The sequence below is a fragment of the Lygodium microphyllum genome, chromosome 17 (genome assembly GCF_053477565.2).
Source record: "Lygodium microphyllum isolate KBCC chromosome 17, Lygodium_microphyllum_v1.1.10, whole genome shotgun sequence".
Classification (NCBI taxonomy): Eukaryota; Viridiplantae; Streptophyta; class Polypodiopsida; order Schizaeales; family Lygodiaceae; genus Lygodium; species Lygodium microphyllum.
The window spans coordinates 15,409,083-15,427,355 of NC_141151.1; the positions used below are offsets into that span (position 1 = coordinate 15,409,083).

At 44.1% G+C, this 18,273-nt stretch overlaps 1 protein-coding gene across 1 annotated transcript in view; it reads left to right on the forward strand.

Moving 5' to 3' along the window:
• LOC148021602 (uncharacterized) overlaps positions 1–18,273 on the forward strand; it is a 211,073-nt gene that overhangs the window by 99,764 nt on the left and 93,036 nt on the right. The window contains exon 12 of the mRNA XM_087697047.1: positions 8,930–9,074. Within this exon, the coding sequence (XP_087553173.1) occupies positions 8,930–9,074 (145 nt within the window). The remainder of the gene's footprint in view (positions 1–8,929; positions 9,075–18,273) is intronic.

Below are 18,273 nucleotides of genomic sequence, written 5' to 3' on the forward strand. Positions count from 1 at the left end.
TCAATTTGGGTCAACATTTTTAAATAGAATGACTTGCACAAAAACAAGGGTAGCCACCTCTTGACTCTGCGCATGGTGTCAGTGCTTGCTAGGGCTTTCTTTGCTTGTCCTCAAAGATTTTGACCCACTGCAGGTGATGAGAACTCAAAATCTGCACCAAAAGGTTGAAAATGTAGCCTTTCCTCCTTCACGAACAGCAAGGACCTGCAAAAAACAACTACTTCACTCCTTCTCCATGGACAACTTATTCACCGCAGCCTCCAAAGGCTGAAAACTCAAGACTTTTGTCGCGAAGAATCTTCTTGATAAGGTCTGCCTATTGAGGCCAGCCCCCTTTGACTATGTGCATGGTGCTGGTCCCTGCTAGGGCTTCTTCCGCTCGTCCTCAAAGAGTTTCACCCATTGGAGGAGGTGATGAAAACTCAACATCTTTAGCAAAAGACAGAAAACACAACCTTTCCTCTTTCACGAACAGCAAGGACTTGCAAAAAACAGTAACTTCACTTCTTTTCCATGCATAACTTGTTCGCTGTAGCCTCCAAAGGCTAAAAACTCAAACTTTTGTCGCGAAGAATCCTCTCGATCAGGTTTGCCTGTTGAGCTAAATCACACTTTACAGTTGATTAGCATTTTTAAATAGCCCCAAAACATGCTTAATTAATGAAAAACATAAATTTGGTGTGTGGTTCCAAGGAGTTTTAGTGGTCCCCCAAAACAATAATTTTTTGGGCCACCCTTCAACATCTATAAGCAGACGAGCTGCCTACCATTCAGACTTTTCCTTTTGTGCAGGTTTCTCAATCTACCGTGTGGATTTCAGCCATCAGCCACCTACCATCTATGATGTTTTCTAGCCGTTATTGATTGTAACCCATCACTATCCATCCCTAGGCAGTTTGTTTTCAATCATCGTCTTGCTGTTTGGAGGTCTCCATCTCCTGCGTCATCATAGCACTTGATAAGCCTAGGTTTTCAGCATTTGGTGCTAGGTGACAGGCCGTTGCCATCTCTCCCACTAGGCAATTGTTGTAATACTTGCGTTTCTGTTGTCTAGTAGGCCACCTCTCTTGTTGTCGCTTGACAGTTCTCTGCCTTAGTACTCTCTCATCTTTGACTGGTGGTTATAGAACTCAGGATTCGTCTCCGGTGGACATCACTCTCCGACATTGCATTGCTCTGCCCTTGGAGACATTCTGTACACTCTTCCATTCATTGCCTAATAAACTGCCCATACACTACGTCTATTGGACATGCCTACAAACTAACAGGAATAATGAATAATGCCCTCCTAGAGTACCTCCGAGAGAACGAACTACACCAATGGTAACTTGAGAAATGCTAGTCCAGGGGATGACTAACCCCTAACAAAATGTTGCCAAAAACCCATAGAATGCATTTCTCATTAGCATATCTCAACTGTTTTGGCCAAACAACCATAGCAAAGCATAATGGCTGAAATGTCAACGGTATTCATAAAACATGAAGTCATCCACAAAACCAGCTGAATACAACTGAGAACTGATGATCATCCATTGAAAACTAGCAACTGATTATTTTTGGTGATCATATACTGATAAAAACCAATGTATGCTGATGCAAATGTATGGTTTTAAAGCTGTAGGTGAGAAACCATACCATAAGCATACCTCATTGCAGTGACTAGTACATTGAATTCTGACCTCATGGCACTGTCATCACAGTACCTGAGATGCATGCTGAATACATCCAAGATCCACTACGTAACCAAGCTGTCTATCACTAGGGGAGTGGAGATGCAACCTCCCCTTTGAGTATCATGATACACTTTGAACCTTCTATCTTGTGTTGAACTAGAATGAGCTCAATCCAAAGTTGGCTCTAACTAAAATACATCAAGGTAAAGTGTAACATTGAGGATGATTTGCCAGGTCACCCTCCTCCATCCATTGCATCCATCATAGGTGAAACAATACTAAAACTTCACCAAGAAGCACATGGAAACTTTACCTCTAACTTCACTTGCCTTGAAACTTTCAATAGGTTCTAGGCCTTTGTCTCTCTAGAGCATGGAGATCCTCTGTATTTTCACATTGTTGCAATTCTATCTTAACCAGCATGAAACCTCACATCGAGTTGACTAGCCCCTCATGTATACTTGACATGTGAGGGACACCAAATGCATCAGGAAACATTCCTATTTTCATACTTTGGGCTTTTGCAATGTGACTATGCATGGGAATTTGCATACTAGCAACCATACCGTGATACATTTTCCCATGCATTGTATGTACTAAAGCTGCATTTTTCCTCATGACTAGCACTATATGGAGCATTTGCATGACCAACATTAATTCCAGGAGTCCTAAGCATAGTGGGCTGTATATATGTATTGCCAAACTTGCCACTTTGTGCCCTAGCATCATGCTAACATTGCTATACATTGAGTTTTTTTATTCCACTTGACATACCCGAATACATTGGGCCTTCCGTACCATGCATAGGTGGTTGTATATCAAATACATTGGGTCCTTGCATACCCATGGATGAAGCATTACCTGCCATTGCTTGGAGAATTGAACCACCACCAAAGTACCTTGAGTGACCCACATTAGCATGCATGCCTTGTTCAAAACCCATTAGATTGGCACTATCAAGATGGCCTTGCATTTGGGTATCCAATCCCACTGGTACCATTTGCTTTTGCCCATCCCCAACCTTTGGTACAACTTTAGGCTACGTTGGTGATCCTTTGGAAGCCTCTTGTTAGCCAAAGGCTTTTGAAGATGATATCTTCTTCTTGCCCTTTGTTGTCCTTTTTAAGAGAATTCAGAAATCTCTCAAATTGAGGGTCTTTGGCCAATTGAATAAACATGTCAGTTGTTGTATTCAAAGGAGCCTTGAATTGGTCATCATATTCTTTACCTCCTTGTTGGTCATTAGTATCTTGTGGCCTTGAAAGACCCACTTCTTGGTCCACAACCACAAGGGTGTGAAATTTTAATGCTTTGCTTAACATTTGATTAAGTTGTTTATCAAATGTGCAATGTGAGTTGCACATGTGATGTATAAGTTAGTTATTTCACAATGATGGGTCAAGGACCCCAAGATGATAGTGGGTGTCAAAGGAAAAAGCTGTAATAAGTTATATTAGTGAGGTACTTGGTGGTACCTAGTATTAGACTTTGGCCTAGAAGATTTTTTTTAGCCACTAATGTTAGTAGTGACATTAGAAACTAGGTATTAATTAATTAATTAATGCTAGTTCATGGGGCTAATAAATACTCACGATTGCTTGGATAACAAATTGGCCTAGCCAATTTAAATTTTTGGTTGGTTAGATTATTTTTCTAGGTACAAAAATAATCATTAAATTAATATTCAAGATTTTATATTCTAAAAAATACTTTAATGGGCTAGATAATGTCGGAAATTAAGTTTAGAAGGCCACAAGTTGGCAAAACTTGCCCATGCAAGTTTAGGAAAGTTGAATTGGGGCTAAAGGGAAAGGAAAGTCTTGTTTTTGCATTTTGGAGCTGTTGTTGGACTAGTGCCGCTTGCTTTTGGGGCCATTTCCTAGCCATTGGAGATCATTTTGGTGAAGGCAACTACATATTCTTGACCAAGAGAAGGTGCGATCGCAGCTGATGCACTTTCACCTGAAGATAGCAGCCTTTGATACTCCCTTTTCTATTGGTGAATCCATTTGGGGTTGAAAAACTTGGTTAGCAACTCAATTTCACCATAATATCAAGACAAAACTTTGAATTTTCTCTCTCTACATCATTCTCTCTCTTTCTCTAGCCATTTCTCAGCTTTGCTCCAAGGTTTTCAACAATGCAGTCATTGGAGGTGTGTATTTTGGTGCATCTCTGTTGTAAACCCTAATTTACACAAAAATCAGGTTTTGATAGCCACCTCGCAAAGGGTGCCCTGTTTGAAGGCTTTGGACTTGATTTTATCAAAGCTAAAATCAATGTATTTAAGGAGGATTTAAGAGGCCAACCAGCGAGCCAGATTGAATTTGGGGCCAATTTTCCAAGGAGCAGAGGTAAAGGCCAATCCCCTAGCAAATCAAGGGGCAAATTGATTGGAAGGCTTGCTGGTAATTTATGACAACAAGAGGCACTTGGATTAGTAGAGGAGATTAGTGAATCTCACTTCTACTCCATCCATTTGCAATTGAAGGTAAAGAAATAACACAAGGGGAGCCAATTTTGGGGCCAACAGGTTGTCCATTGTCCAAGAGTTAAGTGATAAAGTGTGTAATTAAGTTTATACGATTTGTTTGCTTGCTGTAATTATTGTTAAATCAGGTTATTACCACCCTCTCTTAGGAGAAAGGCTGATTTCATGGTTTCCTTGCCAGAATACCATCAATTCCCTTGACTTGGTGGGCCCAAGGCACCTAATTGAAGGTCATTGTTGGGATATCGTCAAATTCCTTGACTTGGTGGGCAAGAGGCACTTGATCAAAGGTGATAAACTTGCTCTAGTGTTGAAAGTGTGTTCAGCTGAGCAATTGTAGCAAGTATGTCTCCTTATAGTGAGATTGTATCAAGCAGTGATGATGTGTCTCATTCTGAAAATGCACATAATGAAGGGGAACCTGGATCTCCAAGAATGGGATGCTCAACACCCCCCTCTGCAGCTAGAAACTCTAGGAACTGAATATTGCAACTTGTGTATACCTCTCGAGAAGTAGGATCATAAAGCCTGTATCCTTGGGACTATGAGCTATAACCCACAAACACCTGTTTCTTGGAAGGTAGCTCAAATTTGTCCCTTTTCTTCTTCGGGATGTGAACATATGCATCATACTCCAACACCTTGAAAATGAGAGATATCCAGCTTGTGACCAAAGTAAGACTCAAAAGGTGTCATATTGACCATGGCTGATGTAGGGGATCGATTGAGGATGTGGACAGTGGTGGCCACACTGATTCAGCCCATAGACATTGAGGTGTTGCCGATGCTCCATCATGGTCTGCACCATCTCGATCACATTGGGATTTTTCCATCAAATATGCCATTCTCTTGAGGGGTATTCGTGTTGGCAAACTCGTAGTGAATGCCACGATTTGCACAAAAATGAGTTAGCTCATGGGAGACAAACTCCTCTCCCTTGTTGGAATGCAGGGTCTTGAGTTTCTTGCCAGACATGTTCTCTTCAAAGATCAACCAATTCTTAAAATGTGAGAATGCTTCGAACTTCAACTCCAAGAAGTACGCCTTTTTCATCTTGCTAAAATCATCAATAATTAGCATAAAATACAAATTGCCCTTAAGAGACTCCATCTGCATCAGTCCACATAAGTCCGTCGAAACAAGCACCAAGGACTTCTTAGCGTGTCATGAAGCCGTGTTGGGAATATCATCTCTATATTGCTTGCTACGAATGCAAGATACACATGGTGGGTGGCTCACCCCAAGCTTTGGCAATCCTCGCACTAGCTAACCACAAGTTGCCTTCTGAAAGTACTTGTAGTTGAGGTGGCCAAACTAGCCATACCATAGCTCAGTTTGTGTTTGTGAAGAAAGAAGAAGAGAAGAAAAGGTAGAAGAAGACCGCATCTTGTAGAGACTTCATTCTCCTCATGTCCTGCACAAATAACTTGTCGAGAAACTCCATCAAGGACTCGAAAGGAGTCCTCTCACTAAAAGTAGATGATACCCTAGACCCGACACATAAAGCACCTTTGATATGTGGGCACTGCCTTGTCTATCTAGAATCAATTGCATATCGCCTTTGCCTTTGATGGGGACCAAGGAACTGTCACCTATGAGAATTTTCTGATGCATCGTATGCATATGAACAATACCATCTACAGGAGTTGTGTGGTGGACTATTCACAATCCACTCGTGAGACTCTGGGGCCATCATCATTGGATCAATAGCTAGTGGAGGAATATCCTCTATCACCTTTTAATGGAGGAAGGCAACTAATGAAGGAGCAGCCACTGCGCCCAAGTCCTTTGTAGTCATCTCCTTCTTGGTGTCCTTCTTATCCTTGTTGGGGCAATCTTTCTTCCAATGATCTATCTTGCCATAGATTTGGCAAGTAGACTACTTGGCTTTGTCCTGTTTGGACTTCTTGTCCTTCTTGTTCTTGTTCTTGTTCTTCCCTTTCTACTAGGAAGACTAATTAGTCAAAGCCTTCAACTTGGGAGTGTTTTGACCTTTGAGTTGTTCCTCTTGGTGCAAGACCATCGGAACTAGCTCCTCCTGCTTAAGGGTCTTTTTCTGCCGTGAAGCAATCAAGGTAAAATAAAATGTACTAAATCAGAGTGGTAACTAAGAGAGAAGAGGTATTTCCATGTCCTTCGAGGTAATCACCTTCTCTGTGTTTTTCACTTGCATATGCAATTGCCGAAGCTTATTGACATGCTCCCTCGTAGAAGAAGACTTGTTAGGACCCAAAGTCCTCATCTAAACCTCCAGAGATGCTTTGCACGGTCATTTCATTGTACATTTGATCTAACTCCAGCCACATGTCGTGGGCCAGAGTCAAGTGCTCGAGGTGAGCAATGATAGCTGTAGTGCAAGAGAGAGGAAAGAACGGATACGGGCATTCAATTAGTCCCAATGTGCGTGTACCTTCATCAACGTGGCTTTCTTATTTGCAGAAAGCTTGGAGGCATCACATGTTGTAGGAGGGTCTGTAGCCTTAGTCACGAGCTCTGCCAAATCATAGGACTCTAGTATGGAAAGCATCACTACATACCAAATTTGGAAATTCTCCCCAACGAGCTTTTGATTTAAAGGAAGAGCTGGCAACACAGGAACCTTACGGTCCATAATAGCCTGAAACTCTTTGTCAAGTTCGATCAACATTGCAAATGGAATAACTTGCACAAAAGCAAGGGCAGTCCCCTTTGACTCCATGCATGGTGTTGGTGCTTGCTAGGGCTTTCTCTAATCGTGCTCAAAGAGTTCAATCCACTGGAGGCAATCAAAACTCAAAATCTGCTCCAAAAGGCTGAAAACACAGCCTTTTCTCCTTGAGCAACAAGAAAAACCTGCAAAAAATAGCAACCTCACTCCTCCACACTTCACCTATTTCTCTCACCCTTCGAATGCTGAAAACACAAACTTTTGTCAAAAAGAATCCTCACAATTAGGTCTTCCCATGATCTATCAGCCCTTCTACACTACTCTGATACCATGTCAGTGTGTAGCCAATGCAGACGCGTATGGACAAGACTGAAACACAATGAACACGGGAGAAAAAGGAGAGAGAAAATAGATCAAAGAACGCAGAAATCTATAGTCAATGGATGCTGAATTGAAGAAGGCAGATATACAAATGGGTTGTCGAAGTATCTCCTCGAGCTGATCTCTCTCTCCACCACTTGAAGACACAAGTGATGAAGGCAGGCTGCCAATTGGCAATAAATAGGAGGAAAAACACCGATAAAATAATGAAAGTGGCCAGCAAATTGGCAGACCAGCACAAAAAGCTGCTGACTGCTTCAAGAAATAGTAAATACTCAGTGACCAGCCTCCTGCTTGCCATGCAGCATTGCTGCTTGCTTGGCTGACCTGCCCGGTAATTGGTGACTGCAGCTGACAATTGCTGAAAATGCCCAAAACTAATAGGAAAAATGCGTAACTGTGCCTGCGAGAACTGATTGTACCAATTTGAAACCCCGTAAGGCAATGTTTGTTTTATGCAAATGCAGCTCATAAAGGGCTCATTATACCTTGAAAATGAGAGACATTGTATAAGGACTTGCTTCCTAGCATAGGTGGTTGACAAAGAGCTATCAAGATTATTTGTTCAAGAGTGGGTGAATAGATGATGGCCACTTAAAATGCATTTTCATGGTCCACATCCTTAGACCCATGGATATGATAACAATTTTGATTTGTCTCGTTTGCATCTCTCTCATGGACAGATATTGGTAGAGTTAAAAATGGAGGCTATCAACAATGTACTACCTTGGCATTACTGATATGGGATTAAGCAATTGAAGCCACCTCCCTTTGATAGGAGTGTAGTCATTTGACAAGGCATATGTTAAAAAGTTAGAGGATCTCAGTTATACTCCATTTATTTGCAATATAAGTTAAAGAAATATCAAAAGGGCCGCCAGTTTTGGGGCCAATAGGGTGTCCAATGCCCAAGATTAAAATGGTGAAGTGCGCATTTTCGATTTTGTGAATTTGTTTATTTCTATAATTAAGTGCTTAATCAGGTTTCACCAGCCTCTTCAAGAAGGAAGGCTGGTTTCAAAAGGAGTTGTAGTTCTTACAGCCATCTTCTGTTTTCCTAAGAGGAAGATCTTTCTTTTGTGAATAGAAAGGAAAATGTAGAAACTAATAGACTGTGCATATAGGCCATGCATGAATTGCATCTGTCCTATGTATGATGATTTGGTTTCACCCAAAAAAAGGCACTCTCCTGTGTATGGTGAGGGCATGAGTAGGCGGCTTGTGCTTGCTTTGTGGCAAAAAGAAATATCTAGGTGTCAGTGGTCTCCAGTTGGTCTCTGTGGGCAGCAAACAAAGTTGGTGATAAGGGTTTGTGTCAGCCCAATAGTTGTCAACATAGTATGCTCGCCCAAGGGAGTCAAATTCCAACTACTACAGATATAGCTCTCCTGATTCTTAATCCCTGCAGAATGCCCCTCTGAAGTGTTCAAGGCTCCTTAATGTGAAACAGTCTGATGAGATCCTATGCATGCAGTAATATATCTGCATGTAGAGGGGTCTAGGGGATCTTTATGAAATCATCCTTTGCGCATGCGGTAATTATATCGGCATATAGATGTGTCTAGGGGATCTTTATGAAAGCATCCTTGGTGAATGAAAGTTAACCCTGTAGATTTTTGATGGAGTGTTTTACAAGGCTCTACATGTCCATGTTGACATTTACATTCTTTCTGCTGAGTTGCAGCTAAACTTTTATACATAGCTCTACAATATCTGAGGTTCTGATAGTTTTTCCAGGATAAAGTTGTATTGCAAGGGGGCGGATATTGTTATTTTAAAACGGTTAGCAAAGGATCAAGGGGGGGTAGCAGAAGTCAGTATGAAACACTTAGAGGAGTTTGCTCGTGCTGGATTTCGTACTCTTTGCATAGCAGAGCGTGAGGTATGATCCTTCTGCCCGCCTTCCACTAACAAAACCCGTGCGCTCCTCTGCCCCCCCCCCCCCCCCCAAAAAAAAAAAAAAAAAAAAAAAAACCAATAAGAAAGAAAGAAAGAAAAAACTCATTACCATGCTGATGTTGACCATGCTTGGCTTTACTAAATTAATCATTTCAGCCATATTTGTGGTTCCTTATTCATTGAAATGTACATGTATTGAAAACTTACAACTGGATCTTTTCTCAATTTCTTTGTGACCTTTAAGCAACTATTCAGGCCATTAGTAGATTGTAGGTGTACTCTTTTGTACTGCACCTGAGAATGTTGTGATTTTAGCCATCAAGTAACTTTCCGAATATCTTGGTCCTGGTGTAGTCAAAGCCTGTTCCCAATTACCACCCAGAATGGTGGCATTGAGGCCAAGAGTTAATTGGTGTGCAAACTGAATCCATTCCTTCTGAGAAGACATTCATAAGAAAGCACTTGTGGCATGTATTGCAAAGGGTATTCTGAGGTGCATCAATAGAGAAATTCTGTCCATTCTTGGGACAATACTGATTCTGGGTTCTGGGAAATTGCAGTGAAAGCTCATACATACATTCAACCTTCAATTTCTATAGCTTCCTTTCTGACAGCTGTTGCAGTTCGTCCTGGAGCTTACATTTGGTGTTAAACTTAAATTTGTGCTCCAAGAGAGAAATTCTGTCCATTCTTGGGATGATGTTGGTTCTGGATTCTGGGAAAGTGCAGTGAGAGCTCATACATACAGAGCAAGGAGTAGCTCCCTGCATGTGTTTCCCGCCTCCATCATCAATTTTCTGCTGGCTAGCGCCTGCCCCTTCTGTCATTACCTTTTAGCTCTATCCCTTCCTTTCTGACAGCTGTTGCACTTCTTCATGGAGTTTACATGTGATGTTAAATTTAATTTTGACCTAGGCCCTACTTGTGCTACCAACAGGTTGGCACTTTGCAGTTGACTGTTTTTCATTTTGGCAAGAGGCTTAAGTAGTAGCCATAGTTCTGATCACGCCCCTATTTGTTGAGGGCCTCACCATAGTGCAATGTTTCCTTGGATGTGTGAATGCCCAACAGCCACAAAACTGAGATGGCTTTTTGGAGGGTGCTAGGTGAGCCTAGCTGGTCTCTTGATGCTTAGGCATTCTCCAGGCGTGGCCTCTATTTATACTCAACCTTTGTGGATTGTGGAGATTTTTGTTTCCTTCCCAGATGGGTATGTTTGCCATCCATCAGTGTCTAGTAGCAGTCCAGGGCATGGTTGGTGAATGAGGTTGAGTCCAGGTGGAGAAGTGCATGCTTTAGTGTTAGGTACAAGTGGGGTGGTCTTCATAGAGGAGTGGCCAACTTGTAGGGTAGGTATACACTGGCTCCTACTGACACGCTGCGTGCCGCCATCGCGCCTCCCCCATCTCTCCTGCTGCCATAGCACCTCCCCCCTTCTCTGACCGTCATCGTGTCCCCCTCCCTGGCTGCCTCTGCGCCTTCCCCCCCTTCCGTCTGTCTGTCACTGGGCCCCTACCGACGCGCTGTCCTCCCACTGCCTGTTCTCCACTGGGCCCCTTACCATAGCGCCGCCCTCCCACCACCTGCCCATGTCCCCGCGCCGCCCCACACCCCCCCCCCCCCCCCCCCCCCCCCCCGCCCACACACACACACACACACCCCCCCCCCACGCAACCCCCGCATCCCTCACCTTGTTGCTCAGCCGTTGGGCCCCCATCAGCCGGATCAGGCCACTAGTGGAGACCCCAATTGTTGCTCCCTCCTTTGCAGCAACACTGTAGCGTGATTGGTAGGTTCTCAGCAAGAACGCGCAATGGAAACCCCTTGTCAGACGCCGGTGCATTCAACGAGTGTCCCCCAGTCAAACACCTTGCAGGTCGTCCTTTCTAAGGAACAACTCTTAGCCGTCCATGCCACAGAGCTGGAGCTAAAAGAAACAAGGATCTTTGGTCTGGTAGTAGGACACTCCCCATCCAGGGCCCAGCTTCGGGACTGGCTTCACTACACGTTGCGCATCGGCACAAGGCAGATCATGGAGGCGATTCTAATGGGCCAAGGGATCTTCATGGTATGGCTCACCTCAGCAAATGCAACCCCTGAGTTACTAGCCAGTTCATCTTATGTTTCCATGAAGGGGGTCATCTACATGGTCCCTTGGTACAGTGGCTTCACAGTGGAGGCATTCGCGCTCCACAACAGGTTCCTTAGACACCTGGTCACCCTTCTCTTTCTCGGATTGGTGATAGAGTATCGCTAGTTGGCGGAAGACTTTGAACGGCTCTTCGGCACTGCCCTTCCCGTCTCTTTCACGGATGCAGTGACAATTGCAGGAGTCCCAAAGGTACGGGTGGCAGTGAAAGAGACAAAGAATATACCACGGTTTCTAGAGATTGAGGTAGGCAGACACTCCTTCAGGCAGCAGCAGGTCATCATGGCTAGGCAGCTAGGGCAGTGCCTGCGTTGCCATGACTTTTGGCACCAGGTAGTAGAGTGCACACACTTCGGAGCAAAGGTGGCTTTGCCGACAGGCCCATAGGTGGATGCGGATGGCTTTACACGGGTTCAAAGACGATAGAGAGGGAGATAGTAGGGAGGTTGAGCGAAGCCCCTCAGACACAGCCACCACAACAGGGAGGTCGGAGGGTGAACGTCGCCCCATTGGCAGAGCACTACACGTCCACCCATCCCCTCCCCCCGTTAAGAAGATTGCTAGGGTTTGCACTGAGGACACACAGAGTGTACGACCACGACAGAAACACAAAGACACAGACACAGACACAGGGCAAAACTCAAAAACTCCAAAACTCAAACACAAACAGAAGAAGGGAGAGAGAGAACACAACTCTGAAGTGAATGAATGCTGTAAATGAATGTAACAGTGTATAGTGTGCTCAAGGGCAGAGCAATGTCGGAGTGTGACGTCCACCGAAGACGGATCCCAAGTCTATGACTAGCAGTCGGAGTGTAGGAGTGCTGAATAGTGAATGGTAGCAGGCTGGTCACCAAAACGCAGCAGTCTGGAAGTTGGAAACAGGTAAACGCAGCAGTGTACCACCGATCAGGGGTTGGAAACTGTGCGCAGTCTGCTGTAAACAGCAGGTTGAAATAGTGTCTAAGAGTGTCAGGGCCTGCAATGCTGAAAACACAGGCTGGCTGACCCTGGAGATGATGGACAGCAGGTTGAATAGCAGTCTGGGACAGCTTGGAGCAGTCACCAGCAGCTGAGAGCTATTGCCTACAGCAATGGACAGGCTGAAGATGATGTGGCTACAGTCGATGATGGCTGGACAGCAGATGGAGGCGGGCTGCAGATTGAAAACTGAGCGTCAACAGCAGGAGAGGGTGTGTGGGCTGGTGTACCCTGCAAACAAGGATGATAGCTGAATGGGGGCAACCTGTCTATTTATAGATGTGGAAGGGCGCCCCAAAAATTAGGGTTTCCACTAAACTTTCTTGAACCGCTCCCCGTTTTAGGGTTTCCACTGAACTCTCTCGAACCGCTTTCCGTTTTAGGGTTTTACTCTAAAAGAGCATTTTTAGTGTGTTTTGGGGCTGTTTAAGAGGCTAATCAGCAAGTAATGCATATTTTAGCTCAACACCCCCTCTCAGGCCTGAAACTGAGCCGAAAGATTAGGCGAGCCATTGTGATGTTGATGTACCCCAAGGCGCCCCACCCCAAAGCAGCCAAGGTATCGGACAAAGGGTGCACATCAGTTGCCCAGTGGCCTACCAAGACTACAGAGGTGATGATTATCTTACCAAGGGAAGCCAAGTAGTCACCCCAGAGAGGATAGGGCATCGGACAAAGGGTGCACATCGGCTGCCCAGTGGCCTACCAAGCCCTACAAAGGCGGATTGAACTACATGGAACTTTTGTGTGTTGTTATTGTTGTTTAAAAAAAAAAAAGAATAAGTGTGGTAAATTTTATGGGATGCGGCCGATTGAGGAATAGTGACCCAGAAGACAGAAGTAGGGAGGATACACCCAACACATCACAAAACAATACAAGCTAACCCATCCACTCAGGGTGTCGATGACGAGGAAAAGTAGGTGATCAGGTACCCATGTGATGAAGAAGGATGGTGGTGTGGTAACAACAGCTGCCGGTGAAAACAGCTTAGGATCCGCTCAAGTGGTGCTTTGCACAATGAGATGCAAAGTATGCTACATGCTAAAGAATGCTCATGCAGCAGGTGCCACTTGGACAGTGTCCCTCATGGGGAAATTGTTCACTTGCCCAAGTGCCCTAGTACAAAGATAATGAAATCATGCAACGCAAAGGGTAAGGTACAACAGCAGGGAGAAGCCAATGTCGAAGACTAAGTGTTGAAGCCTGTAGAATACCAAGAAGGGTAGAAACCCCCTCTCAACCTGGATGTAGATGCTGAAGAAGGAAGAGGAGCCTGATATCGGTCTTCGTGTGATGCCGAGAACCATAAGGAATGAAGAGGAGGAGGAAGCATCCCAGTTGGAAGAGTTAGGTAGAAGTCACCGCCATGATAGCATCAAGAGAGATGTTGCACGATCCGCCTTGGGAGGGGAAGTCTCCATGTTGGTAGAAGAGCAAAACTCCAAGGATGATGAAACCATGAAGGAACGGCGCGTATCCCAAGTCTCTAGCCCAAGTAGCACTGGGCAAACCTGTATGTTAGCCCTACACTGAAAACAAAACCTGCAAAGGAGATCAAAGTCTGCAATCATAGAGATCAGTAGTGAGATGCTCCAAAAACAAAACAAAACAAAAATGAAAAGCTAACTGAAGGAACAAGTGCAAAGATGCAAATGTGTATGTGTGTGTGAGTAAATGCAGGGGAAGACTTAAAATGTAGAGACAAAAATGCCCGACTCTAAGAGTGCAAAAAAATGAATGCTAGATTGACGTAGGGTATCCGAAAGGACCTAGAGACATGCTAGTCTAAGAAGGTGGCCACCATCACGTACGTCGAGTAGCAGGGCTTTGCCAAGGAAACGCCTGACGAGGTGGGGAGGAAGGTGAGATAGATGCATGAAGTGCAACATGATCGGAACCTGCAGACCAATCAATCAATCCTTCAGGAGTAGAGAAGGATAGCCGCTGAGGCTGTCCGGGTGCCACATGTCCAGCAGTCGCTATGGGAGTTGGAGGAGCAGATGGGGCAGCAACGGAAGGCGTAGCCCCATTGGACTGTGAAGTCGCAGCGGTCTGCTGAGGCTTTTTAGGTGGAAGACCTTGAGCCTTGGAGCGACACTCCTCGTCCACATGGCCTGCTCTCTGGCAGTGTGTTTAGGTATTTGCCTTGTCAAGCTTAGTGAGATGTTTGACTAAGGACCGGTGTTGAGAGTTGGCTTCTGCGTGAGGTCATGATATTTTCCAAGTGTTGTAGCTGCTCAAAGATTAGGAACACACTTCAAAGCATATGCTTAAGTGTTTAGAATCATTGTTAATGATTCCTAGAGTGAAAAAAGTGAAAAAATGAGAGCTTGAAGCTTCTTGGCTATGGCTGCTAGGAAACCCACATCTAGGGTTTTTATCACAGCTGACAGTAGGAGAGGAATTAGGCCAAACCCTCTTAGATGGATATGGCCCACTAGAGGAGCTAACTAAGCCCTATGGTAACCGAGCTGATTGTGCCCATAGTAGGCCGCACCGTCGCACTGTATTGGTGTTAGTAAAGTCTACACCAGATTTGCGAATTTTGGCAATGGCGTCTTCCTGGCTGCCCAATGTTTGCATTTGAAATGTCGTGTTGGAGTGCCCTGAGCTGTGGGGAGCAATTCTCTAGAAGAAAGCAGAGCAAGATATGGTCTCTTTTGTCCACCCCAAGTCCAGCAAGGCGCCTCAGGAACGTCAGGTTGCAGAGCGAGACTATTCACAGTGCAGGTCGATGACTGATTGCAGGCTTGAGCAGGGCAGGAATGGAACCTGTGCAGGATAGATGGGGGAGCTCAGGTAGCGCGGGAGGCAAATTCGCATGCCCGTTGGTCAGAGGAAGTACGAGCGCCGGCAAGGAATCATGTCGACAGTTCCATCATCTCTCTCTCTTTACCACAGCATGCCAAACCTGTGACAAGAGCGACCAGATATTCCTAGCGAGCGGGCAAGAAATAAATCGATGACGGGCCGATTCCACAGTAGTGGTGTAGAAGAAACAATTGCCGTTCGAGATTCGACGCTTGGAAAGGGCCGAGGCGAGAGGAAGACCACCAATCATCACCCTCCAAAGAAAGACCTTGCTTTTGAAAGGTGTCTTATTCAACCAGCCCTCCATCACAGTTTCCTTCCACCATGACCGAGATTTCCGCAAGCCCCATACCGTATTAGCTTTAACAACCAGCCATTGATGATCTTTAATCAGAAGATGGTACACCTGATTAGTTGAGGCCTTTTCCAAACTCAACCGGCCTGCAAGGTCCCAGTCCTGCCAAGGGCGATCCACAGCAAGGGCAGGAAAGGGTTGCCTACTCTGAAGCATCAGCAAAAGCTGTTCCCATAAAGCACGGTATCCACGCGGGATTCTGAAAAGTCTCCTGGCAGTACGAAACGATATGAAGACATTACGACTAGCAAGGGTTGTAAGAAAGCAATCAACCATGGAATGAAATCTAACTGAAATTGAAAAATTAACTAAGCTACAACAAAGAATTAACAAACCTATTGCACCAAGACATCCTCTTCATGTATTAATGGTTGGAAATTCAAGAATACATGACGGCCATGGCTGAGTGCTTCATAGGCTAAGAAGAAGCTAACTCCAAGAAGATGGTAAAGCCAAGATTATTGAATGATCAAAAGATATCTTGCCTTTGGTCTCTAGTCCCTTTTATTCTAACCCTCTTTCCAAACTTAAGGGCTGTTCACACATGTACACATAGGCTAGGGCTGAATTTACAAAGGCTGGAATTAATCCAAGGTGCAAATATTAATGTTGTATTTTTCCTTCATGACAAACCATCCCGTCCTAAAGATGGTTTTGTCCTCAAAACCAAGAAGTAATGGACTAAATCCAAGTCAAGGATGATAGTAATCATGCCCATTCATCTTCCAAGTGATAAGAAAGCACTGTCCATGAAAAGAAGACCTTTTTGCATGCAAAACTGTGAGAAAACTGGCTGCTGTCCAAACAGAGCTGATTCACTAAAACTGCCATAACTTTTGATATATTGGTCCAAATGAGGCGTATGAGGTGTAAAAAACGAAGTATACACTCCCAAGCATCACCCCATAACATCAAAATCAAATTTTGATGAAGTCATGATAGTTTTATTGTCTGCAGAAATTTCATACAGCAAGCTGTCTCTGCACAGTCACTACATACTGCATCATATATCATCCTGTAATAACCAAGGAAAGTTACTGACATAAGTGGATGGTTGCCAAGAAGACTCTTCAATGGGCAAATTCTTCCACTTAATGAGATACTCAATGAGAGTACGATTTCTGAGAACTTTCTCTCTCTTTCCAATAATGCTTTCAGGTTCATATATGATCAGTCCTGCCTCATCCAATGGTGGTAACTCTTCCAATACTTGTACATTGGGCCCAACATACTTCTTCAGCTGTGAAACATGGAATACATCATGTATTCTAGTAGAAGATGGTAGCTGAAGTTTATAAGCAAGCTCTCCAATTTTGTCCAAGATCAAGTATGGCCCATAAAACCTATGAGCAAGCTTATTGTTCCCACCCTTTAATGAAGCATAATGTGTCTTGGGCACTTTGAGAAATACCCAATCTCCAACCTTGAAGTCTAAATGTCTTCTTTTCTCATCTGCATAGACCTTCATTACCTCTTGTGCTTTCCTTATGCTGTCCTTGCATTGCCTCATAAGCAACTCCATTCTTTCCAACTCTTCCTTTGCTTGTGGATTGATGTTTTCATGGAATAAAATTGATGGAAGTTGGACTTTATACCCATAAAGAGTTTCAAACGGAGACATCCCAATGCTCATGTGGTGCGTGTTATTATAGCAAAATTCAGCAAGGTGGATCCAACGATCCCATGAAGCTTGTGTGTCATGACAATAATGCCTAAGGTACACTTCTACCCAATGATTGACTCTCTCCGTTTGCCCATCAGTCTGAGGGTGATAGGCCGTGCTAGGAGTGAGGAAAGTACCCATAGATGAGAATAGACTTTTCCAGAAGTTGCCCATAAACTTCGAATCACAATCTGATACTATTCTCATAGGCATACCATGTAGTTTGAACACACCTTCCATAAATTGCTCGGCGACTTGCCTTGCTGAATATTGGACTTTAGTTGGAATAAAGTGGGCTGATTTGGTCAATCTATCAACTACCACATAGATACTGTTCCATCCATGATTGGTAGTAGGCAATCCCGTTATGAAATCCATGGAAATATCTGTCCATTTGCCCGTAGGTATGAATAAAGGCTGAAGTAAGCCGGTTGGTAATAGAGTGGAATCCTTATTTTGCTGACACTCCAAGCACTGAGATACATACTCTTTAACATCTTTCCATAGACCTTTCCAATAGAAGCTTTGATGAACTCTATCAAACGTCTTGAAAAGGCCCAAGTGACCAGCCATTGGCGATGAATGCATCTCTTGAAGCACCTTCAGCTTGAATTTACTGCTGGGAATCAAGTACACTTTACCCTTAAACCATAAGAGGCCATTATGCACTTTAAGATTAGGAAATTCAGCATCATACCCTTGCTGTAATTTCTGTAAAATATGGGCAGCATGCTCATCAAGCACATACTCCTCTTGAATGTCTTCAATCCAATCCTTATAGATGGTAGACACAGTAGATAGACGGCATGCCCACATTCTTGATAACGCATCAGCCACCACATTATCCTTGCCAGCCATGTATGATATTTCAAAATCATATGATTGCAAAGTGGCCAACCATCTCTTTTGCTTGGGAGAAAGATTGGGCTGCGAGAGAAAATATCTCAAGACCCTATGATCGCTTTTGACTTTGAAGTGTGTCCCATAGAGGTAGTGGTGCCATTTCTTGATTGCATGTAAGATAGCAAGCATCTCCTGCTCATAAACATGCATCTCTCTCTCTTTGTCATCAAATTTTCTGCTCTCAAATGCAATGACACCATGCTCCTGTACCAAAACTGCTCCCAAACCGCTACCACTGGCATCTGCATAAATGGTAAAAGTCTTGGAGAAGTCAGGGCAAACTAGTATGGGTGCTGAAACAAGCAATTGCTTCAGCTCA